This window comes from Saxophila tyrrhenica (genome assembly GCF_035928015.1).
Source record: "Saxophila tyrrhenica strain CCFEE 5935 chromosome Unknown scaffold_11, whole genome shotgun sequence".
NCBI lineage: Eukaryota > Fungi > Ascomycota > Dothideomycetes > Mycosphaerellales > Extremaceae > Saxophila > Saxophila tyrrhenica.
The window spans coordinates 205,764-228,077 of NW_027041743.1; the positions used below are offsets into that span (position 1 = coordinate 205,764).

Genomic DNA, 22,314 nt, shown 5'->3' on the forward strand with positions numbered 1-22,314 from the left:
CGATTTTCATCAAACCCCAACGTGCTGTACTCGCAATGAGGGTCAGCGGGGCATTCCTGATTGCTTTCTCTTCTGCCCTCGCTCTTCCAACCTCCGAAAAATGGATTGAGAAAGATGTCTGCATCATCGGAGGAGGTGCGAGCGGCACGTACGCTGCCGTAAGACTGAAACAGCAGCATGTCGATGTGGCTCTAATTGAGAAGGAGGGCAAACTTGGTGGTACGAATGAATGTGTTGGTGGCTCGTCAAGCACTTCTTACTGACTGGCAACTGTTGTAGGTCCAGTCACGACGTACACAGACTCCAGCACCGGCCAGACGTACGACTACGGCGTTCAAGTCTTCTCGAACCTGTCCGTCGTCCACAGCTTCTTCCACCACTTCGACATCCCTCTGGTGCAGCTACCTCCTCCGTCAGGCGGCGACACAAAGATGATGAACTTTGAGACCGGCGAAGTGGTGCCTCCAGCACAACTCTACCTGGGTAACCTCACAGAGGCTATGCTCGGTTATGCGGAGCAACAGGCCAAATACTCGTCCATATTCGAGGACTGGGATCTACCAGACCCAGTACCGGAAGACTTGCTGCTGCCCTTTGGAGACTTTCTCAAGAAGCACAATCTCGAGGCTTTCGCATACATCGCTTTCCTCTACGACCAAGGCATCGCAAACCTCTTGGCACAACCGACGCTATATGTCATGAAGTATCAGGACCGAGTGCAGATACAAGACCTGCTGACCGGCGGCTTTGTCGTCAACGGTCTCCAGAACAACCAGCTGCTGTACGACCGTGCCGCAGCTGCGATAGATGACGGCAGAAGTCTGTATCTGAACAGTTATCCCACCGAGATCACCCGACACTCCGACCGCGTTGAGATCACGGTCGTCACGAAGAACGGTGTCAAGCATATCAGAGCTCGCAAGCTTTTGGTCACCATCCCACCCAAGTCCACCGTGAGCTTCCTCGATCTCGACCGCTCTGAGCAGACCATGTTCAGACAGTTCAACAACAGCTACTACTGGAACGCCATCCTGAAGAACACCGGCATACCCGTCGGCACCACCTTACCTAACGTCAACCCCGAAGCGCCGCTCAACATCCCAGCTATGCCCGGCATGTACACCTTCCTTGCCTCCCCCGTCCCAGGCTTGCACGCTACTTACTACAGCAGCCCGCACAACATGTCCGACGAAGAAGTCTCCGCCGACATCTTGTCCACGCTACAAAGAGTCCGACAGGGTGCTGGATACCCAGAGCCAGAGCATAGTCCGGAGCTTGTTGCTCTGCATAAGTGGTCGCAGTTCGAGATGACGGTATCTAACGATGCGATACGGAAGGGGTTCTATAACGACTTGTTGGCGCTGCAGGGAAAGAAGAATACGTGGTGGACGGGGGCGACGTGGATGAACCAGGCTACTGCTACGCTTTGGAGGTACACTGAGGAGAAGGTGTTGCCGCATTTGGTGCCGGAGAGGGATATTTTGAGGGTACAGGAATGATAGTATAGAAGTGTCTGGTAGGTGCAGAAATCGAATACGTTGTCTCGTTCTATGTGCTCAAGTGGTTTAGCTCAGATTGTCGCCTTGACGAGAATGTGATTCTCAGGCATACCACATGACGTCGGAGCTGAGCACAACAGACACACAGCATCGAGTTATTCCTGCAAGTCCGTCCACAATTCTACCAACGCTTGGATGTTACCATGTAGCGTATCAAATATTTCCCAATATGGTAGAGGAGAGTTGTAGAAGGCCTCGAAGTGAAGTTGAAGTGAAGTTCACGTGGGACGGAGGAGCATCGCCTTCAGGCAGGTCCAAGCGAGGAAATATCGTGACAGCATCCAGGTGACCTACCGTACATACCACGACCATGGCGAGTCCGCGGTAGCCAGACGCACTGGGTGATTGTGCTGTTCCATGGCCGGCAAGCGACTATTGGACAGCGCGAGGTTATTCAATGCCGGACGAGCAATTGCAAAGCAGCACATTGCGCTGCGCCAACAGCAGTGGGATGTCTTTAGCAAGACTTCCGGCCTTGCGAAGGCAGTCAAGAGTCAGACGGATCGGATCACGGTGACAGCTGGCGCGGCGTATGAGCTTGGGAAACGATTCAGTGAGACGAGCCCGCCATGGCCGGAACAAGAACGGAGCACAAGTGGACCGTCAAGAAGTGATGTGGACGGTTCTCGTATTGACCGAGAACGAAGAGATGCAGCTACCAGTGCTGAGGATGGTATGCAGAAAGCGGCGGCAGCAGCTGAGGGTGGCATTAAAACGGCACAGGATGGACAGACCACGGATAATGGCTCCCTTGCCTCTCTACGAAAGAGGGAGATGCAGAGGCAGGCAGAAGGGCAGATACCTGCGATGAGCTCAACTCAGCAGCCAGAAGAAGGGCGGTCGATGGGGCAGGATAGCTACGGTGAGCGGCCTGACGCTGTCTCTCCGGAGCTCTCGTCTTTACCTCGAATGAGGATCCCAAGGCGTGCAGATGATGCGCAAGAGCACCAAGACTCCGTCACGGACAAGTCATTGAATCAGGACGTCTTCTACACACCCGGCGAAAGTGCAGAGAGCAGTGAGCTTCCTGAAGATGTCAAGGTCGAAGGACTTTTCACGGCGCCTCGGGTGTCACGCATGATGGGTCAGGGCGAGACAGAGGCTAAAAGTCCTTACGGTCAAAGAAAGAAGATGGCACCCCAGCCATTGCCTGAAATGGTCGCAGCTCGAGAGCGTTGGAGCCAGGAGCGGGAGCAACAGCCTCAGCCAACGCAGAGCACGGGTTCACAGGTCGAGGAGCAGAGCGGCGCGCAAGGTGACGCAGAGACTGAAAGTCTGGCGAAGTCGATAGCTCAGGAGGCCAACACGCCTACGGAGCCCGAACAAGGGACAGCAGTACCTTTCGAAATGCATGAATCTCGAGTACCATCTTCGAGGTTCGGAAGATTGTGGCAATATGGCGGCCTTGCAACGAGTATGGCATTCGGCGCCTTCGGCGAAAGCTTCCGTAGGATGACCGGTGGTCCTAGCGAAGGTAGTCTCATGATGAGCGAAGGCAACATGAACCGGCTGGTGGCGAAGCTCAGTCGGATGCGTGGTGCAGCACTGAAGCTGGGACAGATGATGAGCTTTCAAGATTCAAAGATTCTTCCGCCTACGATCAACAAGGTATTGCAGCGGGTACAAGACAGCGCCGACTACATGCCACCCTCCCAGCGAGACAAAGTGCTGGTCGACAATCTGGGCGTGGACTGGCGGGACCTGTATTCCAACTTTGAGGAGAAGCCGTTTGCCGCTGCGTCGATTGGCCAAGTACACAAGGCAACGCTCTCGTCGAACGGGAAAGACGTTGCTGTCAAGGTGCAATATCCAGGCGTACGCAACAGCATTGACTCAGATCTAAACAACCTGGCGCTGCTCCTGACCGCGAGCAGACTTTTGCCAAAGGGCCTGTACCTTGACAAGACCATCGCCAATGCCCGACTTGAGTTGGGATGGGAGTGCGACTACGAGCGAGAAGCAAAGGCTTGTATGAAGTTCGCAGAGCTTCTGAAGAACGAAGAGGGCACGTTCAAGATCCCTACCATCTACACCGAAGCCTCTGGGCCTGGTGTACTCACGGCAGAATTTATGACCGGCACCGCCGTCACCAAAATGAAAGACCTTAACCAAAGTGACCGCGACTGGGTCGGCACGCAGATTCTACGGCTCTGTCTGCGAGAGCTGATGGAGTGGCGCTTCATGCAGACCGATCCGAACTGGACAAATTTCCTCTACAACCGCGAGTCACAGAAGCTCGAACTGCTCGACTTTGGCGCGAGCAGGGACTTTCCCGACAAGTTCGTCGAGCCGTACGTCTCCTTGCTGATCGCGGCATCGAAAGGCGATCGCGAAGGGTGTAAAGACTACTCCATCCAACTCGGCTACCTCACCGGACACGAGAGCAAAGACATGCTCCGAGCTCACGTGGACTCCATCATGACTCTCGCCGAGCCTTTCGTGCAGACAGCTCCTGAGGTGTATGATTTCGAGGACCAGACGATTACGGACAGGGTGCGAGCGAACATTGGGTTGATGTTGAGGGAGCGGTTGGCGCCGCCCCCAGAGGAGACGTATAGTCTGCACCGCAAGCTTAGCGGTGCTTTCTTGCTGTGTGCGAGATTGAGGAGCAAGGTCCGGGCGAGGGAGATGTTTGCTGATGCTGTTAAGGTGTGGGACAGGCGGGAACGGAAGGGGGAGGAGGTGTCGAGTATATAAATCCTGTACAATACTGTTGATACCCTGGCATCCCAGCTTCTCGAGCCGTGGTCAGACGACCTTGCCCGTTCAACGGCCTTTCCAGGATTCAAGAATAGACGGTTGGATGGCTCCCCGGATGTCCTAGAAGCAATCGACCACGAGGTATTTTTACTCAGCCTTAATCCTCCAGGCTTTAGGTAAGTGCGCTAGAAGGCGTCTGGAACACGGTGACTTGTTCGGCGACGGTGTAGGAACGGTCACCTCCCTGTCTGAGACCCCACGTCGCCAGAACGGCGTACGATGTTGTTATTGATCACGCTTCCTTGCTTACAATGTCTGAGGAGGCCGTCAATGCAGGCTAAGAGCTGCGACGGAACTTGTGAAAGCGGCTATATCTTCCGTTGACGGTCGATGTGTCCATTACAACCTCCTAGGCCTTATTAGCGATCCTCGGGTGGCAGAAGTGCAGTGCAGCTTCGGGTTGCTTGCGAGCCCGAGCGCTCGTCCAGTGAGATGGCCAAGCGATGAGGCGTCCATGGAAGGAGTACCACGGCTGCTGTCGGAGGCGCAACGCCTTCCTACTCCATCTTCCATCAATATCCCGTAGAACATCGTTCTCGCATAGTGTCCGAACGACACAGTGGCGGGCCATGTTGCGAGATCATAAAATGCATACGGCTCGCTTGACCGTCTCATCGGCGTTTACGCACTGACGGACGGACGCCACATGGACAGTTGCATCCATCTGCGCTCGGGAACCTCAGCACCCGAATGATCACTTGCATTCGAAGCGAAAGGCGGCAAGTTCGTTTCCCTTTCCACTCGCCTGTTGCTCTTTCTCGTTTCCGTTCTCACTTCTTCTCCACCATCACCTTCTTTAGATCCCTTGGAGGAGCCGCGCAGCTGGTGTTGTTTGACTAAACACGCCATCACCCACGCCATCCTTCGCTCCGCCGCCGAAACATTCGAAGGAACTGTGTCCTTGGCATAGATCTCACGCGCATACAAGAAGTGGCGAAGAGCCACGGAGAGCCTCTTCTGCTGAGCAGATTTACCACCGACACGATGGGCGGCGAACTACTGGAAAAGCCGGTCGAGTACAGCTCGAGCAACGATGGCAGCTCGGGCAAAGATATCGATGTCGGCGATCAAGAGAAGGCAGCGATGGGTCAGACTCCATTCCCACAACAGCTACCCAACGAGCCCGCGCCGCCGCTCACACGGCTAGACTCTAAGAAGCCCAAGGCGGAGAAGGAGAAAGACGTGGAAGAAGGCGAGGACCCTTTCGCACATCTGCCGGAGCATGAGGCCAACGTCTTGCGAAGGCAGCTTGATATCCCGCCTGTCAAGGTGACATATATGATGCTGTACCGGTACGCGACTCGGAACGACTGTCTTATCATGGCATTGGCGGGTATCTGCGCGATCGCAGGTGGTGCGGTCATGCCTTTAATGACAGTTGTCTTTGGTTCGCTGGCTGGCACCTTCCAGGGCTACCTGGTCGAGCATACGGTCACGCACCAGGAGTTCAATGACAAGATCGCGCATCTGGTGCTATATTTCGTCTATCTGGGCATCGGAGAGTTTGTTACAATCTACGTCGCCACCGTTGGCTTCATCTACACTGGCGAGCATATATCAGCAAAGATCAGAGAGCACTATCTTGCTTCGATTCTACGACAAAACATTGGCTACTTCGACAAGCTTGGAGCCGGAGAGATCACTACTCGCATCACGGCAGACACGAATTTGATTCAAGACGGCATATCAGAGAAGGTCGGCCTGACGTTGACAGCCATCGCGACCTTCATTACCGCCTATATCATCGCATTCATCAAATACTGGAGGCTGGCGCTCATTCTTACTTCAACGATCTTCGCCATCGTCTTCACCATGGGAGCTCTCGGCGGTTTGATCACGAAGTACAACAAAAAGTCGCTTGCAGCGTATGCCGCGGGTGGTACCGTGGCTGAAGAAGTCATCAGCTCCATCCGCAACGCGACCGCTTTCGGCACGCAGGATAAGCTGGCCAAGGAGTACGATGTCCACCTCACTGAGGCGGAGAAGCAGGCTGTCAAAATGAAGTCCATCCTGGGATCCATGATCGGCTTCCTCATGTGCTACGTTTACCTCAACTACGCGCTGTCCTTCTGGCAAGGCTCTCGCTATCTGGTGGCTGGAAAGATGTCGCTGTCGGATGTCCTGACTATCCTGTTGACCATCATGATTGGCGCATTCTCGCTCGGTAACGTGGCCCCATTCATCCAAGCCTTCACGACTGCTGTTGCAGCGGCATCAAAGATCTACTCCACCATTGATCGTGAGTCGCCTTTGGATCCGGACTCGGAGGCAGGTGAGAAGCTGAAGAATCTTGATGGCACGGTTGAGCTCCGCAACATCAGACACATCTACCCGTCGCGCCCGGAAGTTGTTGTTATGGAGAACGTCAACCTCCTTGTGCCGGCTGGCAAGACCACTGCTCTTGTTGGAGCCTCGGGGTCGGGCAAGAGTACCATAGTCGGCCTGGTAGAACGATTCTACGATCCAGTCGGTGGTCAAGTTCTACTTGACGGAGCAAATGTGCAAAACCTGAACCTACGCTGGCTCCGACAGCAGGTCAGCCTGGTGCAGCAGGAGCCGACTTTGTTCGCCACCAGCATTTTTGACAACATCACCCACGGTTTGATTGGTACTCAGCACGAGGGCAAGCCGCATGAAGAGAACCGGGAACTGGTGGAGCATGCCGCGAAGATGGCAAATGCTCATGACTTCATCACGCAATTACCAGAGGGTTACGAGACGAACGTGGGAGAGCGCGGATTCCTTATGAGTGGTGGGCAGAAGCAGGTAAGTGAACAACCATGACAACCCGCTTGAGCTTGTAATAACAGCTTCCAGCGTATCGCTATCGCCAGAGCCATTGTCAGCGACCCGAAGATTCTTCTACTTGACGAAGCAACATCAGCGCTCGACACCAAGAGCGAGGGCGTAGTCCAGGCCGCGCTCGACAAAGCCGCTCAAGGCCGGACTACCATCGTGATCGCACATCGACTCAGCACTATCAAGCATTCAGACAACATCGTCGTGATGAGCCAAGGCCGCATCGTGGAGCAGGGAAAGCACGACGCCCTCCTCGAACAGCAAGGCGCCTACTACAACCTCGTCGAAGCCCAGCGCATCGCGCAAGAGAACGAGCAGCACCAGGATGACCGACGCTCTTCCAGTGACGAGGAGGAAGAAATGATTTTCGACGATCGGTCTGGCAGATTCATGGCCACGGCGAAGACACCTGTATCCGAGAAAGGCGCGCCGTTCGACTCTGACCCTGCTGATCTCGAGCTTCGTCGCACGAAGACCGGCAAGTCGGCCTCGGAAAAAGTTCTCGAAGGCAAGCCATCGGAGCCGGCGAAGAAATACTCGCTCTGGACGCTGATGCGTCTTGTTGCTTCCTTCAACCGACAAGAATGGTGGCAGATGCTCATCGGTCTGGCCATGTCCGTCGTCGCAGGTGCAGGCAACCCCGTGCAAGCTGTTTTCTTCGCCAAATCCATCACCGCGCTCTCTCTTCCACCTTCGCAGTACGGTCAACTGCGGTCGAGGATCGACTTCTGGAGCTGGATGTACTTCATGCTCGCCATGACTCAACTGATTTCTCACGCTGCCTCTGGCGTCGTCTTTGCATACTGCTCTGAGAGATTGGTGCACCGCTCACGCGACCGCTCCTTTCGCTCGATGCTGCGACAGGACATCTCGTTCTTCGACAAGGACACGAACACCGCCGGTGCCCTGACCTCTTTCTTGTCTACCGAAACGACGCATCTCGCTGGTATGTCTGGCGTCACTCTCGGCACGATCCTTCAAGTCCTGGTAACGCTCATTGTCGCCTTCATCATCTCGCTCGCCGTTGGCTGGAAGCTAGCTCTCGTCTGCATCTCCACTGTGCCTATCGTGCTGGCTTGTGGATTCTTCCGATTCTGGATGCTGGCGCGCTTTCAGCAACGTGCGAAGGTTGCGTACGAGAAGTCTGCTTCCTACGCCTGCGAGGCCACGTCAGCTATCCGGACTGTTGCTTCTCTCACTCGAGAAAACGACGTGTGGCAGCACTACCACGCACAGCTCGTTTCGCAGGGCTCAAAGTCGCTCAAATCCATCATCCAGTCATCCAGCTTATATGCGGCGAGCCAGAGCGCCATGTTCCTGTGCATTGCGCTCGGCTTCTGGTATGGTGGCACTCTCATCGGCAACCGGGAGTACAACATGTTCCAATTTTTCCTGTGCTTTAGCGCAGTCATCTTCGGCTCTCAAAGCGCCGGTACGATATTCTCATTCGCTCCAGACATGGGCAAGGCCAAGCACGCCGCGTCTGAGATGAAGACGCTGTTCGACAGACAGCCGGAGATCGACACCTGGAGTCCCGAAGGCGAAGACGTGGGCAGCATGCAAGGCAGCATCGAGTTCCGCGACGTTCACTTCCGCTACCCCACGCGTCCAGAGCAGCCCGTACTGCGCGGACTGAACTTGGACGTCAAACCCGGCCAGTACGTCGCTCTAGTCGGTGCGTCCGGCTGTGGCAAGTCCACCACCATCGCCATGCTCGAGCGCTTCTACGACCCGCTCGTCGGCGGCGTCTACGTCGACGGACGCGAGATCTCATCGCTAAAGATCAACCAATATCGCAACCACCTGGCCCTCGTTTCGCAAGAACCCACACTCTACCAAGGCACCATCCGTGAAAACATCCTCCTCGGCGCCGACAAGCAGCCTGAAGACGTACCCGACGCATCCATCGATCAGGCCTGCAAGGACGCCAATATCTACGACTTCATCCTCTCCCTGCCCGATGGCTTCAACACCGTCGTCGGCAGCAAGGGATCTATGTTGTCTGGTGGGCAGAAACAACGGATCGCCATTGCAAGAGCCTTACTGCGTGATCCGAAGATCTTGTTGCTTGACGAAGCGACTAGTGCCCTGGACTCTGAATCCGAGAAGGTTGTGCAAGCGGCGCTGGACAAGGCGGCGAAGGGACGCACGACGATCGCAGTCGCTCACAGACTGTCGACTATTCAAAAAGCGGACATGATCTATGTGTTCGATGCGGGCAAGATCGTGGAGGCCGGGACGCATCAAGAGCTGATTGCGAAAGGCGGACGGTACTATGAGTTGGTGAACTTGCAGAGTTTGGGGAAGAACGCGTAGAAAGTTGTGGTACATTATGTGGGTTCAGCGAGGCGTTGGTGGAGTAGCTGGCGAGACGCCGCTTGATCTTGAGGTAGCATTACATCTGGTATATATATAACCGCACTTCTGCTGTTCGCTTTCTCAAGCCCTGTGTTCACAGCCAGCCTGTTGATTGGCTCACTGTTTCTCCACGCTAGCTCATGTGCAAATTCAGCACCGCCAACTCAACACCGCCTCGCCGCCTCCACTCACACGTGTGCCTCTGCTTCTGGGGCGAATGATGCAGTCTTCCCAGCCATCTTTCGAACTTTAGGACATAAGGTTTGAACATGGATGTTGGGGATCCGGAATCGACTGAGAAGCGGGAGCGAAAAACCGATCCAGCGGATGTGGCCTTCTTCCAGGCTCGTCTAGATCATGTGCGGAGTGAACGGACATTTCCTGCTTGGGAGAGGATAACACCATCAACTCCAGTTCCCTGTCAGCTACAGTACTGAGGAGTGGTTTGGCACGGCTCCACGGATCTCGAAAAGCGAACTGCAGGGTCCAGACTGCGTCTGTCATGCAGAGGCGCAAGAGGCGACAGAGTTCCGACCTTGGCACCTCCACTGTGACGAGGCTCCCAAACCTTTCCGCGGACTGATTGCGTATGCCGACACCTACATGAGAAGCTCAAATCCAGCTGTTGGGCTGGAGATGACGTCCTGGCTGGACCGCAGTGAAGACTCCGCGGCATGCTGCGGCAAAAGTAAGTATTGCTACAAAACCAGGTAGCCGCCACGGTGGGTTGTTCGAGGTAACTGTCGTTTCATCTCATATCACCGCACACCAATTGCATACTCCATACCGATCCATCTATCAAACGCCAATATGCAGTTCCTCACCGTTGTCGCCGCTTTAGCGTCCACCGCACTTGCCGCACCTCAATACGTAGCGCCTATCGCTGTCAACAAGACGGCGATATACACTTGCGGCGATGTCCCGGTGAGCAGGATATCCTCCCTTAGACAATGTCTGAGACACTTTACTGACGGATTCTTGAAAGTACTACACCTCCAACTACACCTGCTATGGCGACCAGTACCTGTGCCCAGTCGTCAATGGGCGCAGGCAGGAGGCGTGCGGAACAGCATGCTTCGATCCCATGAACTACGGGTAATATACAATGTTCCTCTGTGGCTCAGCTACAGCGTGACGAGAGATCGTTGCTGACCGTGAACTTCAAGATGCACAAATGGCACGCTCGTGCAAGTATCGATGGGCCAGTATCTGAACGGCACTGTGGCCAACACGACTGCTGCTCCGATCAGCCAGTACAGCGGTGACGACGTCACCCTCAAGAACGCCACGTACGAAAGCCCACCACCAAGGAGATGAGAATGGTGTGGCGCAAGGTCATTGGCGATAAACGAGTGTAGGGGAGGGGAGAAGGAGACATTTCCTCAAAAAAAGGCATACGGCATGACATAACGATATTTGTAATGAGGGTAATGGAGCGTATTGGACACGATCTCTTTGACTCTCGATGAAAGTACATCCTTTGGATCTGCTCTAAAGTTGCTCACTGCTACAACGTATAAGCCGCTTCGGCCAATAAATACCTTACTGAATGATGTGTTGATCGATAGTTTCGTACACCGAATTCTGTCATATGCGGAGCAAAAGACGACTGATCAGACAGTCGATGGCAACCCTTCTGAAGCCAACGCATACCCATTCCTATCGTTGGATCGTGCCCGGTGGGTGATTATCGACCGTCGGATCGATTGTCTGGCGTTCGGGGTAAGCAAAAGTATACAACTCGCCTAACAATGAGTATTCAATGAAGGTGTTCGAGTAATGGGCTGTCGACAGTTCTGGCCGGTATCCTTCAAGCGGGTTCAAAAGGCCGAAACAGACACCGTCGAACGTTATTGACGACTTCCCAATCAACAGGACCATTGATGTAGACAAAAAATCGACAATGGCAGGACTCGAACCTACGCCCCCGAAGGGATTTGATATCGATTGAATGCTCATGAGCTCGTTCGAGTCAAACGCAGTAACCTGGAGAGGTGTGAGCAACTGTATATCGACATAGACAATAGCTGTCCACCACAAGATGGTGGAGCGAGGCGAAGGGCAAACGTACCACTTTGCTACATTGCCCAAGACTAATTGGTGGAATACCCGACTCGCTGGAAGGCGATAGCCAGACACCCAGCAGATTGGGTAGACGAAGAATTCTCAATCGTAAAAGTCTGTTGTTGAATCCTTGCCGAGGTATTGCCGCTATAGTAGCTAGCCTTACCTCTAATGACGGTCCTTGACCGGGCAGTCTCGCCAGTTCAATGTGCAGCGTGGGAGCAATGTATACACCAGGCCATTTCCAGATCTAACCCAGGACATGATTAGCCTGTGCATGAAGCCCGGGATACTTGCGACTACTTTCTACAGATCCTCGCCGTAACCTGACGGCTCTCTTGACGGGTGGTTTACCTCTGAATGATTGCTGAGTATTTGGTATGATATCCGATCGACTCTGGCAACGATACGGTTACTGTCAGGCGAAGCAGAAACATGGATGTAATGTTGCTACTACTTAGTTCAGCCGCGCGAGTAAGTCTGGACAGATCTATACTGGATGATGGAATGTAATCTGGCCAATATCCTCAACTCAACTTGCAACCATCGGCAATCCCCCGCCAAACCAGACGAGGTCGGGCCTACGCTTCACCTCAAATGAGGGTCAGAGAGGCTAAGTCGATCTGGAATAGCTTGACAGCCTTCTTGGGGACCGCCATGTGCTCTGGAAGCCTTTGTCGTTCGCAAGTTTACCCCCAAGAATGCATCCGGCTACGGAAGACTCACCAGCGTCTACATCCTAACGAAGGGCCGCTACGTCTCTATTGCGAAGTAACGGTTATCATCACTTGTGAGGACGAAGACGATTTGTTCTGATGAAAGACGAACACGCTGGTCCACGAACACATCAAGCCCGGTGTGGACAGGACCGACCCGATACGTCCGTTGGCAGAAACTCACCACTCTCGTTGTAGGAAAGATGACCTTGCAGTGAACGGCAAACAGTTCTATCGAACATACTTGCAGCATGTGACGCGGATGACGGAGGGTAGGGAAGTGCTACAGTACTGTGCTCGTGCCGGTCAGGCTCCTTTGTGCCGCTTCTTTGGCCACATGGAGCCAACGATGGCTTTCCCAGGAATTGATGCGTGAAAAAACTTGCCATCGTGATTCATGGAGGTATGCTATGCTTTGCTTGAGTTGATGAGCTAATTCTTAGCAGAGCCTTGCGTCCTCAGCATATCTGAACACTCCGTCTCAGGAGCATCTTCATCTCTCTCCATACTTCTTGGACCTGCGAGATCACCATACAACTAGTAACAGTAGTACACAGTCGACGAGACGACGCTCGCGGGCGAAGTAACAGTGACGGTACTGTCAGTGAAGCAGGAACAAGCCTTCGAAAGGTGTCCATCCAAGAGCTTCTTCAAGCAGCGCGGCTTCTCAGGAGCTTGCACAAGCGGCGTGATGGCGGCGGCGTCACGCTTCACCCACTCGGGCGCCTCCCAGCTGGGCGCAGTAGGGACGGCGCGGGCGTGGTGATGGTTCCTGGACGCCGAGGGCTGCAATTCGGTACCGCAGTTCTCCGAGTAGGTGAATGTCGAGGTGCCGGAGAAGATTGTGGTGGTGGGAACGCCGTTGTGACTTATCAATTGTGAGTGAGTGTCGCTCGGCCAGGGGCTTGGATCACACTCACCGGTCGCAGAAGGAGGTGATGGCCGCAGCGTTGCCTGCTTTGGCGACGCATGAGCCGACAGAAGAACAGACGGACTTGGTGCCGCGGCCTTCGAGTTGAGGATTGGCTGCGAAGGCAGAGCCGAAGAAAAGGGTAGCGAGAGTGAGGAACTGCATGTTGACTAATTGGGTCTTGTATGGAGTTGGACTTTGGTCGAAGTCTAAGCAAGACGAGCAACAGACTTCATCGAACATATATCATCAGCTTACCCGTGCGTCAAATCAGGCAGCACTATCCGTATACGAGAATGAGATTCCATAGCGGCTGGTTGAAAGCCACAATGCGGAACAGGTTTCATGCTGTCGTCTTCATCTGGTCGTCTGCTTCAGGCCTCCTGGCCACGCGGCGATAGTGCAAATTGAACAGAGAAAACTCTCGCCTCTCCTACTGGCTGGGTTGTTGTCTTTGAAGCCAATGGCAAGCGAATTTGTGTCGTCTTTGCGGAAGAGCAACGAGCGCGTGTTATTGATGTGGACCGAGATATTTTAAGCTTCGCGGCAGTCTAACACGCCTTCCCCACGGGAGCTTTATTGGCCTTAGCATTTGCTTGGTCTCGCTTGGTCTCGCTTGGTCGGTCCACTCAAAGTGGCATAGCAGCTTGCGGCTGAATGGCTAGAAGAGAACGAGTGTTGCCGGAGTATCTTCTCAATGTTCTTCTCAGCTCGAAATCAACAGTGGACAATCAAGGTAAACTCGGTCCTCGTCAACCTGCAGGAATTGCATGTGATCGAAATACTGTCCGATCATATGTCAGAAGCGACCCTCCTGGCTCTACGATTGACAAAACAGGTATCATAGGACACCCCCGGCAAACTAGCTCAAACCGAGCCATGCCCAACTTGGAAGCAGAAGTCCACCTCCCAGCTAAGAACATTGGCATATTATTGCTAAAATTCTCCACATCCTCAAGAATCACCCGACCGACATCCATGTCTTTCACCACCTCCAGATCCTCCTGCCTTGACCAGTGATACAGCGCCTGCACGGCGTAGGGCGGCCGCGAACCATCCGGGCGGCTCTCGAAATTGATCACTTCCCAGCGCTGCAGACCGTGAGGAGCTTAGACTTTGGCGCAGAGAGACATGTGTGTTTAGAGGTAGTAGTCCATGTCGACTTGGCGGCCTGGGTCGTTGGCGTAGAGGACTGTTGAACAGGCTGTTGGTTTGCAGGCCATGCTGGGCTGGCGTATTTGTTGATGGCCTTCGTCGTCCTTGGTAGCCTCGTGGAGAGGTATGTGGATATGTTCTTGTTAAAATTTGCGATCGGTTGAGTCGGTTGAGTCGATCGACTATATAGGCATAGCAAGAAGAACCGCAGATGTAGCTATTCGAGAAGGCCAGCGTGCTGCTGTGGCTGAAGAGTGTGTCAAGAACACTCGGCGTGCGCTCCTACTCAAAGCGGTTATGCTCGAGCTGCTGAGTAAAGTGAGCAATCCAATGCTTCCAATGGCTAAAGACGTGCGAATTCTCTCTTCACAGCGAGAGCTTGGTCAGACTAGAAGCCTCACAACGACAACAAGAGCTTCCCTTCTGAGCACAAGCAGCCTCGGTGGAGTCGCACATACGCCAAGTTAGCCGCTTGGTAAGCTCTTACGATGGGCACGGGGCTGGTTGCTACACAAATTGGTCTGTATAAGATGCCTCTGGCCGGGCACTCTCAACCTCTGAAGCTTGAAATTCTGTTTCACATCAGTCGATCATGAGAGTCTCTCGAATCTCTTTCGTAGCATTCGCTCTTGCGGCCCTGGGGAATGCTCTCCAACCGTTCGACACATGGGGCCATGAAAGAATCCAACTGGAGCACGTTTCCATCCATTTTCGTTACTCCGAGTCTGGCAAGCCGCCGCTCCTGCTCGTCCATGGCTGCCCTCAGCACTCGCGGACCTGGACACACATCGGACCGTTGCTTGCTGAGAAGTATACCGTGATCGCTCCGGATAACCGTGGCATGGGCGACTCGAGCTTGAGCGACGATGATAATTACACTGCTTTGTCCGCAGGAGGAGACCTTCAGGCCATCTTGAGCTTCCTCAACATCAACAGGACTTTTGTCTTTGCTCATGACAAAGGTGTCGGACTTGCTGCGTCGTTGGCGTTGGAGAATCCTGAGCTGATTGAAAAGATCATACTCGCTGAGTATCCGCTGCCTGGGTAGGTATCGACGAAAACTGTTCTGTAGTCAGTACTGACGCCAACGATGAAACCAGATATGGGTATACAACCGAAGTGACGTCTCCGAATCTGTATCAAAACTGGCAGCTAGCGTTCTTCGCCGTCCCAGAAGCCGCAAGCTTCTTCATCCAGGGAAGGGAACGAGAAATGCTGGACTGGTATTTCTTCCACTCGTCCTACAGCGGAGTGGACTCAATCTCGAATGATCTGAGCGAGATCTATACCCGCTCGATCTCGAAGCCCGGCTTCTTGAGGTCTATGCTAATGTACTTCGCTGCTGCATTCCCGGACAAAACTTACTTCGAGAACAAGATTAGTGAAGGCAAGCTGAAAATGCCGGTGCTGGCAATCGGAGGAGAGGCAAGTTTTGCTCCTGCTGGTGCTATCCGGCAGTTGTTTGAGCCCGTTGCTGCAGATCTTCAGGTTGATGTGATTCCCAAATCTGGGCATTGGATAGTAAGTGCCGTGCCTCTCCGAGGGGTTCTGGAACTGACAAGGGTGCAATAGGGAGATGAGAATCCGGCATGGTGCGCCCAGCGAGCACTCCGGTTCTTTTGGAATAGCTCGAGTGTTCCTGCTGTTGACCTGGCCTGGTTGGATCATACGTTTACCATGCACGGAGCTTTTGGGGGAGTCGAAGTGACGGCGGGCACTAATGGGACTGCATGAGCGCTGCGTTTACACAACAAGCGCAGAGACAGACGGGGACAGCAGAGGATGAGAGATGGAAGATCTTGTTGTGACTACCGGTTTTGTCGAGAGCATGGTTCATCTTCCATCGGCAATGCTGAATCCAATGGTATCTCTGTCATCATCCGTCAATCTGCCCAAGTGACCATGTCGCCAAGGTAAGTCTATCGTATTACAACTTTGAGAAAGAGGTCGTCCCGAAGTCGCCTCTACCTACGTATAAAAGTAAGAAAGGGTAGGCGTATCTCAGCGCGGTGGGTGCAGAAGGGACGAAACCGGCGATAAAAGAAGGGGAACAAGCCACCATTCCATTTTGAGAGTGCAGAGCACGGACATGATTTGACATCGCTTGCACCAATCGACAAGAAGCCTTACCTTATTGCCTTCTCGATGGCGGCGGGATGAGCCACGAGGATGCATCTCAGATGCGCAGCCGCAGCCTTGTCCGCTCGTGCCGAATCGTGCGGACAGGTTGGCACGACTCCATGGCCAGAATGGTGTGCTTGTACGCCACAATGCACGACAGCCGAATCACATTGGAGAACGGCCGAATCATATCAGCCTCCGGAAGTGCAAGACAAGCAAGCGTAGTCTGCAGTGGTGGCTTTGATGAGCCTGATGAGGTACCCGCTGGTCTTGCAGGTCACGGTGATGTCCTGGACCTGAATCGGACTGGGATACGACACGAATGATTGTCCTTTCGTACACCAACGCCGACGTATAGGAGCTGCTGCTACTCCAGCGCTAGTCGTCGTCTTTGCTTTTCACCGGTACTTGGAGATTCTCAGTGCCACGCGAACTCGATCCGCCACATCTTTTAACGAGTGCCCAGATGTTCAGCCTTGTGCGAACCTCCGTGCTCCGAATCTGTGCAGACACTTCCCGATGCATGCCTAGATCGGCACGGTCAACGTATATATGATCTGGCCGATCCTTGGACAGTGGTTTGGGGGGTCTCCTCCTATCCCGCCTCGCAGGGCGTTTAAGGCTGGTCGCTCTTGATTTATGAGCTATGCCTGTCGCCCTTGGTCCAGCTGATCATCCTGCAAAGACCATGAGAGAGGGTGCGAGGTGCTGCCGCTTCGCTTAAGGAAGAAGAGTAGAAGATGAAATCCGCCAGGGTTGGCGTACCATGGAAAAGCCTTTGGGCAAGGATTAAAGAGTTCTTTCGAGACGTCGGGAGGGTCCCCAAAAGATGGATCTGGGGGCCTGCGAAGGAGGAAGCCAAAGGCAAGTTGCAGCGTGTGAGGTACCAAGCATCATCGCACAAATACTGTGCCGAAGTCGGGATGAATCTGACTGACGACCACAGTCGTGCTTCCTGTTGGCTTCGTGCCCATATTCCTCAAGCTCGCAGTTCACGCAATACCCACGCTCGGGACCATTGTTTTGTTCTGGTTCAACTTCGCCAAGTATTTCATAGGGAGCACGCTGGCCGGTATTGCCACGCCACAAGCGCAGAGCATCGATAGACTTGCGCTGCAGGTAACAGCAAAGCTCTACGTGAGTGGCCACGCTCAATCCCGAGCATGGAGACACAGAGAATCACGCGAGAGCATGGCTGGCTGACCATTCGACAGGAGGTCTTTGTGATCGTTTCTCTCACGACGATAATCATGGACGAAGTCAGGGAGAACTTGATTGTCGAGAAGGGCGGCCTTCCGCTGGGCCTCCTCTTTTCGCACAAACAATTCTCGGACTTCCTCTACCTCAGGTCTCATGAATTTCGAGCTGGATGTAAAGGCATTGCCAGCATCCGCAAGCGCGCTCTGTTCGCTTGGCTCATAATTACTTGCTCTTTGGTCGCGCTCTTCGTGGGTCCGTCTTCTGCTATTTTGATCATACCGACTTGGCATACAAAATGGCCTGCAGCTGGGGCATCTATTTGGCTAAATGGAGACCTTTCTCCATCTCAACTCGATATCGGGACCATCGGGAACGAGCTGTGTCTCAACTATACGGATGATCGTAGCATCCTGGACACCATGGACTGGACCTACGCCTCGTGCCCCTGGGCTGGCTTCCCACACTTCAAAAGATACTTTGACGCTCCTGCCACTGGAGCAAGCCATCATGTGACGTACAACTCCAGAACCTTTGTCCAGGACATAACATTGCAGTGGGCCGATGGACTGAACTCGATCTACGCAGTCGACGCCGTGCGTACTTGGGCCGTCTCCAGTAATTTCGCCATAGCTGTGTTCGCTCGCCACATCGCCACCGTGAATTGGCCTCAAGCTCTGCGGTTGGTGATCGGACCGAATAACCATGGGGTAAGGCATCAGTACGCATACGCCCTCTCGAACGGCACCACAGCAAGCGTAGAAGCCCAAGTTCCAGTGGTCCGCACAGAATGCTTCTTGGCCCAAGATCATACGGCGGGCATCCCGAGTGACCCTCCGAGCGAGAACGAGCAGTATCTGCCAGTGAGTCCATATCGATTTAGCTTGTGCGCTCTGTCTTACTCATACTACCCCTGCACAGTTCCCGATTATACCAGACTACTCAGGCAGCCGGTGGGGTGCGTACTACATCCCCGTGCCCATCGTCGAGAGTTCGCATACTGCCACTCAATGGGTCGACATACCTTCTTCTCCGTCAATGACCAACTACAACTCGTCGCTTTCCCATTACCCAAGCGCATTCCTTATCATTCGAAATGCAAGTACATTTCAATCGGACGTCACCTGTTCCATCCAAGCCGACTGGGTGCCCGGCACACATGTCACAAGCTTGGTCAGTTGGGAAATCACAACAAACCAGGCAGCGCAGCTAGGGGACAAGAACTTGGCTTATTTGAAACAATGGATGAACGACGTTGCCCCTTCAGGAGATTCGCAAAATGAGCCCACCCTCTTGGGACCATCGCCAGAGTTCCAAAAGCCAGCCAACTGGCGACAAATATCCATCTCGCCAACATGGCTGGACATCCTCACTCCCGAACTTTCTCCAGACAGGCCAGGCTGGACGACGTTGGCTTCAGTGCTAGATGCCGTGCTGGCCCAGCAAGACAGCGCCGCGTGGGTACCTTTCGAGGTCTATTCGGAGTCCTGGCACTTTGAGCAGATCAACGCCGTTATTACGAGTTTTGTCGCGGACGGACTATCTCGCCTCGGCTGGGAAGAGAACTACGCCTGGGCACTGAATCGCGATACGGTCTTCAATACGCAGGACAGCAGCAATGCCTCTGTCTCGGGCTGGAATTATGCGCAGCAAGAGTGGGAGGGCGTGTGGTCTGCCCTCATCCGAAAGAAAGCAACCCTTCTGCCCAATATACTCTACCGACATGCAGACGGACAGAATTACACCCTACAGATCGCACTCGAAGGCTACGGCATGCGCATCGGCGGGTTAGCGTACAAGCTGGCCCTGCTAGTGGTCTTTATCTACATCGCCCTCGTCTTCTACCACATCCAATTCGTGGTGCGCAAGAACCGCAAGAGCCATGGCAGTGACAGCTGGTCGTCGCTCATCGACATGCTCGTCCTCGCCCAGACCTCCAACCCGCCTGATACGGCGCTGCGCAATACTTGTGCTGGTGTCGCGACGCATGCTACGTTGAAGCTCCCGGTGACAGTGCGGTCGGTGAAGAGCGAGAAGTTGGGGCGGGAAAAGGTGCAGCTGCTTGTTTATCAGGATGGTGGACAGACTGTTGTGCCGGATGAAGCGTATGGGGTTAATAGGAGCCATCCTGTGCAATCCCTCTCGCCGGGACCTGGTGCGACTATACGCTGAGGCGGAGGGGTTGCAAGCGAAGTCATCTTTATACACAAAGTCGTGTTTTGACATCGTGTCTTGTCCCCGCTATCATTCATGTGCAAGTTAAGTCAAATACTAAGGTAAACATTGAGCTCTACAACTCCTGCAACGACCTGGGTTGAATGCAACGCCACCGACCTGGCCACCGACCTGTCACATGTCAGCCTTCCCTGGCAGGATGCGGGCTGACGCGGGGCAAAGCGAGGCAACAACAAACACCACCACAACCACACCAACATACTCCCACATCCTCTCCAACATACAACCAAACCAAACACCCACAACCATGGCATCCACCATCCTCCTACAACTCTGCCTAGCAGCTCTCGCCCTCGCCGCCCCCACCACCTCCGACATCCACACCCTAAGCAACCCAGGCGCCCAAGGCGCCGGCGGCGGCATCGTAGGCTTCATCGTTCTCGTGTTGGATATTATCATCTGGAGTAAGCCTTCTCACCCTACTTAGCCTTCTGATTAGTGAGCACGCGCTGACAGAACTGTGTGTACAGTCGAAGTCCTCAAGTCCAGCCGTCCTCCGAGTCATAAGATTCTGTGGTGCGTGCTCGTGTTCCTGTTCCCGATCGTGGGCGCGGTGGCGTATTGGCTGTTGAGTGATAGGAAGAAGTGGAACGATCAGGCGTATGAGGTGTTGCCGTAGGCTGCCCTGAAGCGGCTGGGATGGGGGAGTTGGGGTGGAGGGTAAGAGCGGTGAGACACACGGGCGATGAAGAATTGGAGAACGCGGAGCGGATGAAGTAGGAGGGAGCGGTCTGGATACTGACTCTCGTGACGGGGTGACGATGACGGGGCAGCGACCTACGAAGTGGTTCACGGAGGGGAGGCGTTCAAGTAGCTTTTGCAGCATTAATACCCCCTTTGTACTGACTTCTCGTAAAAACTGGTCATTGAGATGGATCATATTACAGCTCAGTCATTCTATGCTAGCTCTTCGCCTCAGGAGTAGGGCTAGGACTTGGGCTGGGACTCCGATTAACACCTCTCTCGTCGTGCAGACTCGAGCTCGGGACAAAGACCTTCTCCTTGTTAGGACTCGCACTCTCCACCCTCGGGTGGCCCTTCATCGGCCGCTGCTTCCTTTCTGATCGCCCTCCCAGATCAGCTGGCTCCGTTTCGTCTGCAGGCCTGGCCGCCTCTCGCTTCTGCCACTCTTGCAAAGTCTCCTGGATCTTTGGACCCCAGACCTCCTCCCCTTTCTCCAGATCAACGTATTCCAGCACGTTTTCTCCCAAGCTAAACTCTCCCTGCCGGCTTCGCACGAGTGTCGACATCAACCCCATCGAGTCCACTGCTGCGCCGAGGTCATGACAGAGGCTGCGGACGTAGAAGCCGGAGGTGACGCTCATGCGGAGACGGCAGGCGGGTGCTGGGCAAGGCTCTTGAGGGGCTTGGGGCAGTGTCGGCGGTGCTAGAGCTTGCTCCAAGCTAGACGTCGGCTTGCTTTCATTAGTCGGCGGTGTTGTAGACTCCGGACTGGCCTTCGTCCGTTTCGAAGATTCGGTGTCACCATTCCCAACCTCCTCCTCTCGCTTCCGCTTCGCGCCCTGCCCGTCGCTTTCAAGATGCAGCACCTTTTCCGCCACCCCCTTCGCCTCGGGCTCCGCTTCCTCCTCTGGCCACCTATACTCATGCGATCCTCCTTCCATCCACTCCACCATCTCCAAACTCTTCACCTCCACCGGCCTCTCCTGAATCTCGACCGGCACCTCCTTCCCCTCCCTCGCATACTCATACAACCTCTTCCCCTGCACCCTCAAGGCGCTGAAAATCGGCGGCCTTTGCATAATCTGGCCTCTGAAATTCTCCAACGCCTTCTCCACCTTTTCCCTCGTCACATGCTCATACCCCTTCCGCCCGATAATCTTCCCCACCGCATCATACGAGTCCGTCGCCGCGCCAAACAACACCACGGTCTCGTAACTCTTCGTGCACCCTATAAAATCCGGTAACCTTTTCGTCCCATTTCCGACACCCAGAACCAACACCCCCGTCGCCATGGGGTCTAAGGTCCCTCCATGACCGATCTTGACCTGCAGCGGCTGTCGCTGCTTCCAGCTCCGGCGTTTTTGGCGTTGGTTGTGGGATTCGCTGTCTTTGCGGGCTTGTTCGCGGTCGAGCCAGGGTTTGAAGAAGGTGGAGGATTTGAAGTGGGATTGGCAGTCGCGGATGACTTGGGCGGAGGTTATGGAGGGCGGTTTGTGGATTGCTATGACGGGGTAGAGTGTGTTAGTGGGATGGGAGGAGGTGGAGGGAGTGGAACCCTACAGTACCGAAGATGCCTTCGCAGGGGAGGTAGGCCATGGTGTTGCGGGCGAGAGTGGGGAGCTGAGTGGCGGCGTAGCGGGTGCCCATGGAGGAGGAAGAGGTTGATATCAGAACTCAATCGCTGTCAATGTGAGCTCCCAAAGAGGAAGTAGCGATCGGAAACATCTCGCCGTGCGGCTCGGTCCGAAGCATGCCA

General features: G+C 54.4%; 8 protein-coding genes across 8 annotated transcripts; 6 read left to right on the forward strand and 2 right to left on the reverse strand.

The window, feature by feature from the left end:
* Positions 1-35: 35 nt before the first annotated feature.
* LTR77_007118 (uncharacterized protein) lies at positions 36-1,499 on the forward strand (the record flags this gene model as incomplete). Its single annotated transcript, XM_064804355.1, has 2 exons — positions 36-219; positions 280-1,499. The coding sequence occupies 2 exons, from the start codon at positions 36-38 to the stop codon at positions 1,497-1,499; spliced, it is 1,404 nt and encodes a 467-aa protein (XP_064657125.1).
* Positions 1,500-1,916: 417 nt separating this feature from the next.
* Positions 1,917-4,256, forward strand: LTR77_007119 (uncharacterized protein; the record flags this gene model as incomplete). Its single annotated transcript, XM_064804356.1, has 2 exons — positions 1,917-2,421; positions 2,491-4,256. 2 exons carry the CDS (start codon positions 1,917-1,919, stop codon positions 4,254-4,256), a joined length of 2,271 nt encoding a protein of 756 aa, XP_064657126.1.
* Positions 4,257-5,303: 1,047 nt separating this feature from the next.
* MDR1_1 (GTPase-activating protein) lies at positions 5,304-9,434 on the forward strand (the record flags this gene model as incomplete). The annotated part of the gene is made up of 2 exons (XM_064804357.1): positions 5,304-7,085; positions 7,137-9,434. 2 exons carry the CDS (start codon positions 5,304-5,306, stop codon positions 9,432-9,434), a joined length of 4,080 nt encoding a protein of 1,359 aa, XP_064657127.1.
* Positions 9,435-12,793: 3,359 nt separating this feature from the next.
* Positions 12,794-13,331, reverse strand: LTR77_007121 (uncharacterized protein; the record flags this gene model as incomplete). Its single annotated transcript, XM_064804358.1, has 2 exons — positions 12,794-13,124; positions 13,177-13,331. The coding sequence occupies 2 exons, from the start codon at positions 13,329-13,331 to the stop codon at positions 12,794-12,796; spliced, it is 486 nt and encodes a 161-aa protein (XP_064657128.1).
* Positions 13,332-14,913: 1,582 nt separating this feature from the next.
* LTR77_007122 (uncharacterized protein) lies at positions 14,914-16,055 on the forward strand (the record flags this gene model as incomplete). The annotated part of the gene is made up of 3 exons (XM_064804359.1): positions 14,914-15,365; positions 15,422-15,842; positions 15,894-16,055. 3 exons carry the CDS (start codon positions 14,914-14,916, stop codon positions 16,053-16,055), a joined length of 1,035 nt encoding a protein of 344 aa, XP_064657129.1.
* Positions 16,056-17,271: 1,216 nt separating this feature from the next.
* Positions 17,272-19,811, forward strand: LTR77_007123 (uncharacterized protein; the record flags this gene model as incomplete). Its single annotated transcript, XM_064804360.1, has 4 exons — positions 17,272-17,320; positions 17,389-17,579; positions 17,657-18,502; positions 18,561-19,811. 4 exons carry the CDS (start codon positions 17,272-17,274, stop codon positions 19,809-19,811), a joined length of 2,337 nt encoding a protein of 778 aa, XP_064657130.1.
* A 310-nt stretch (positions 19,812-20,121) lies between these two features.
* On the forward strand, positions 20,122-20,493 carry LTR77_007124 (uncharacterized protein; the record flags this gene model as incomplete). The annotated part of the gene is made up of 2 exons (XM_064804361.1): positions 20,122-20,278; positions 20,345-20,493. The coding sequence occupies 2 exons, from the start codon at positions 20,122-20,124 to the stop codon at positions 20,491-20,493; spliced, it is 306 nt and encodes a 101-aa protein (XP_064657131.1).
* A 283-nt stretch (positions 20,494-20,776) lies between these two features.
* PUS4 (pseudouridine synthase pus4) lies at positions 20,777-22,205 on the reverse strand (the record flags this gene model as incomplete). The annotated part of the gene is made up of 2 exons (XM_064804362.1): positions 20,777-22,059; positions 22,124-22,205. The coding sequence occupies 2 exons, from the start codon at positions 22,203-22,205 to the stop codon at positions 20,777-20,779; spliced, it is 1,365 nt and encodes a 454-aa protein (XP_064657132.1).
* Between the last annotated feature and the right edge of the window lie 109 nt (positions 22,206-22,314).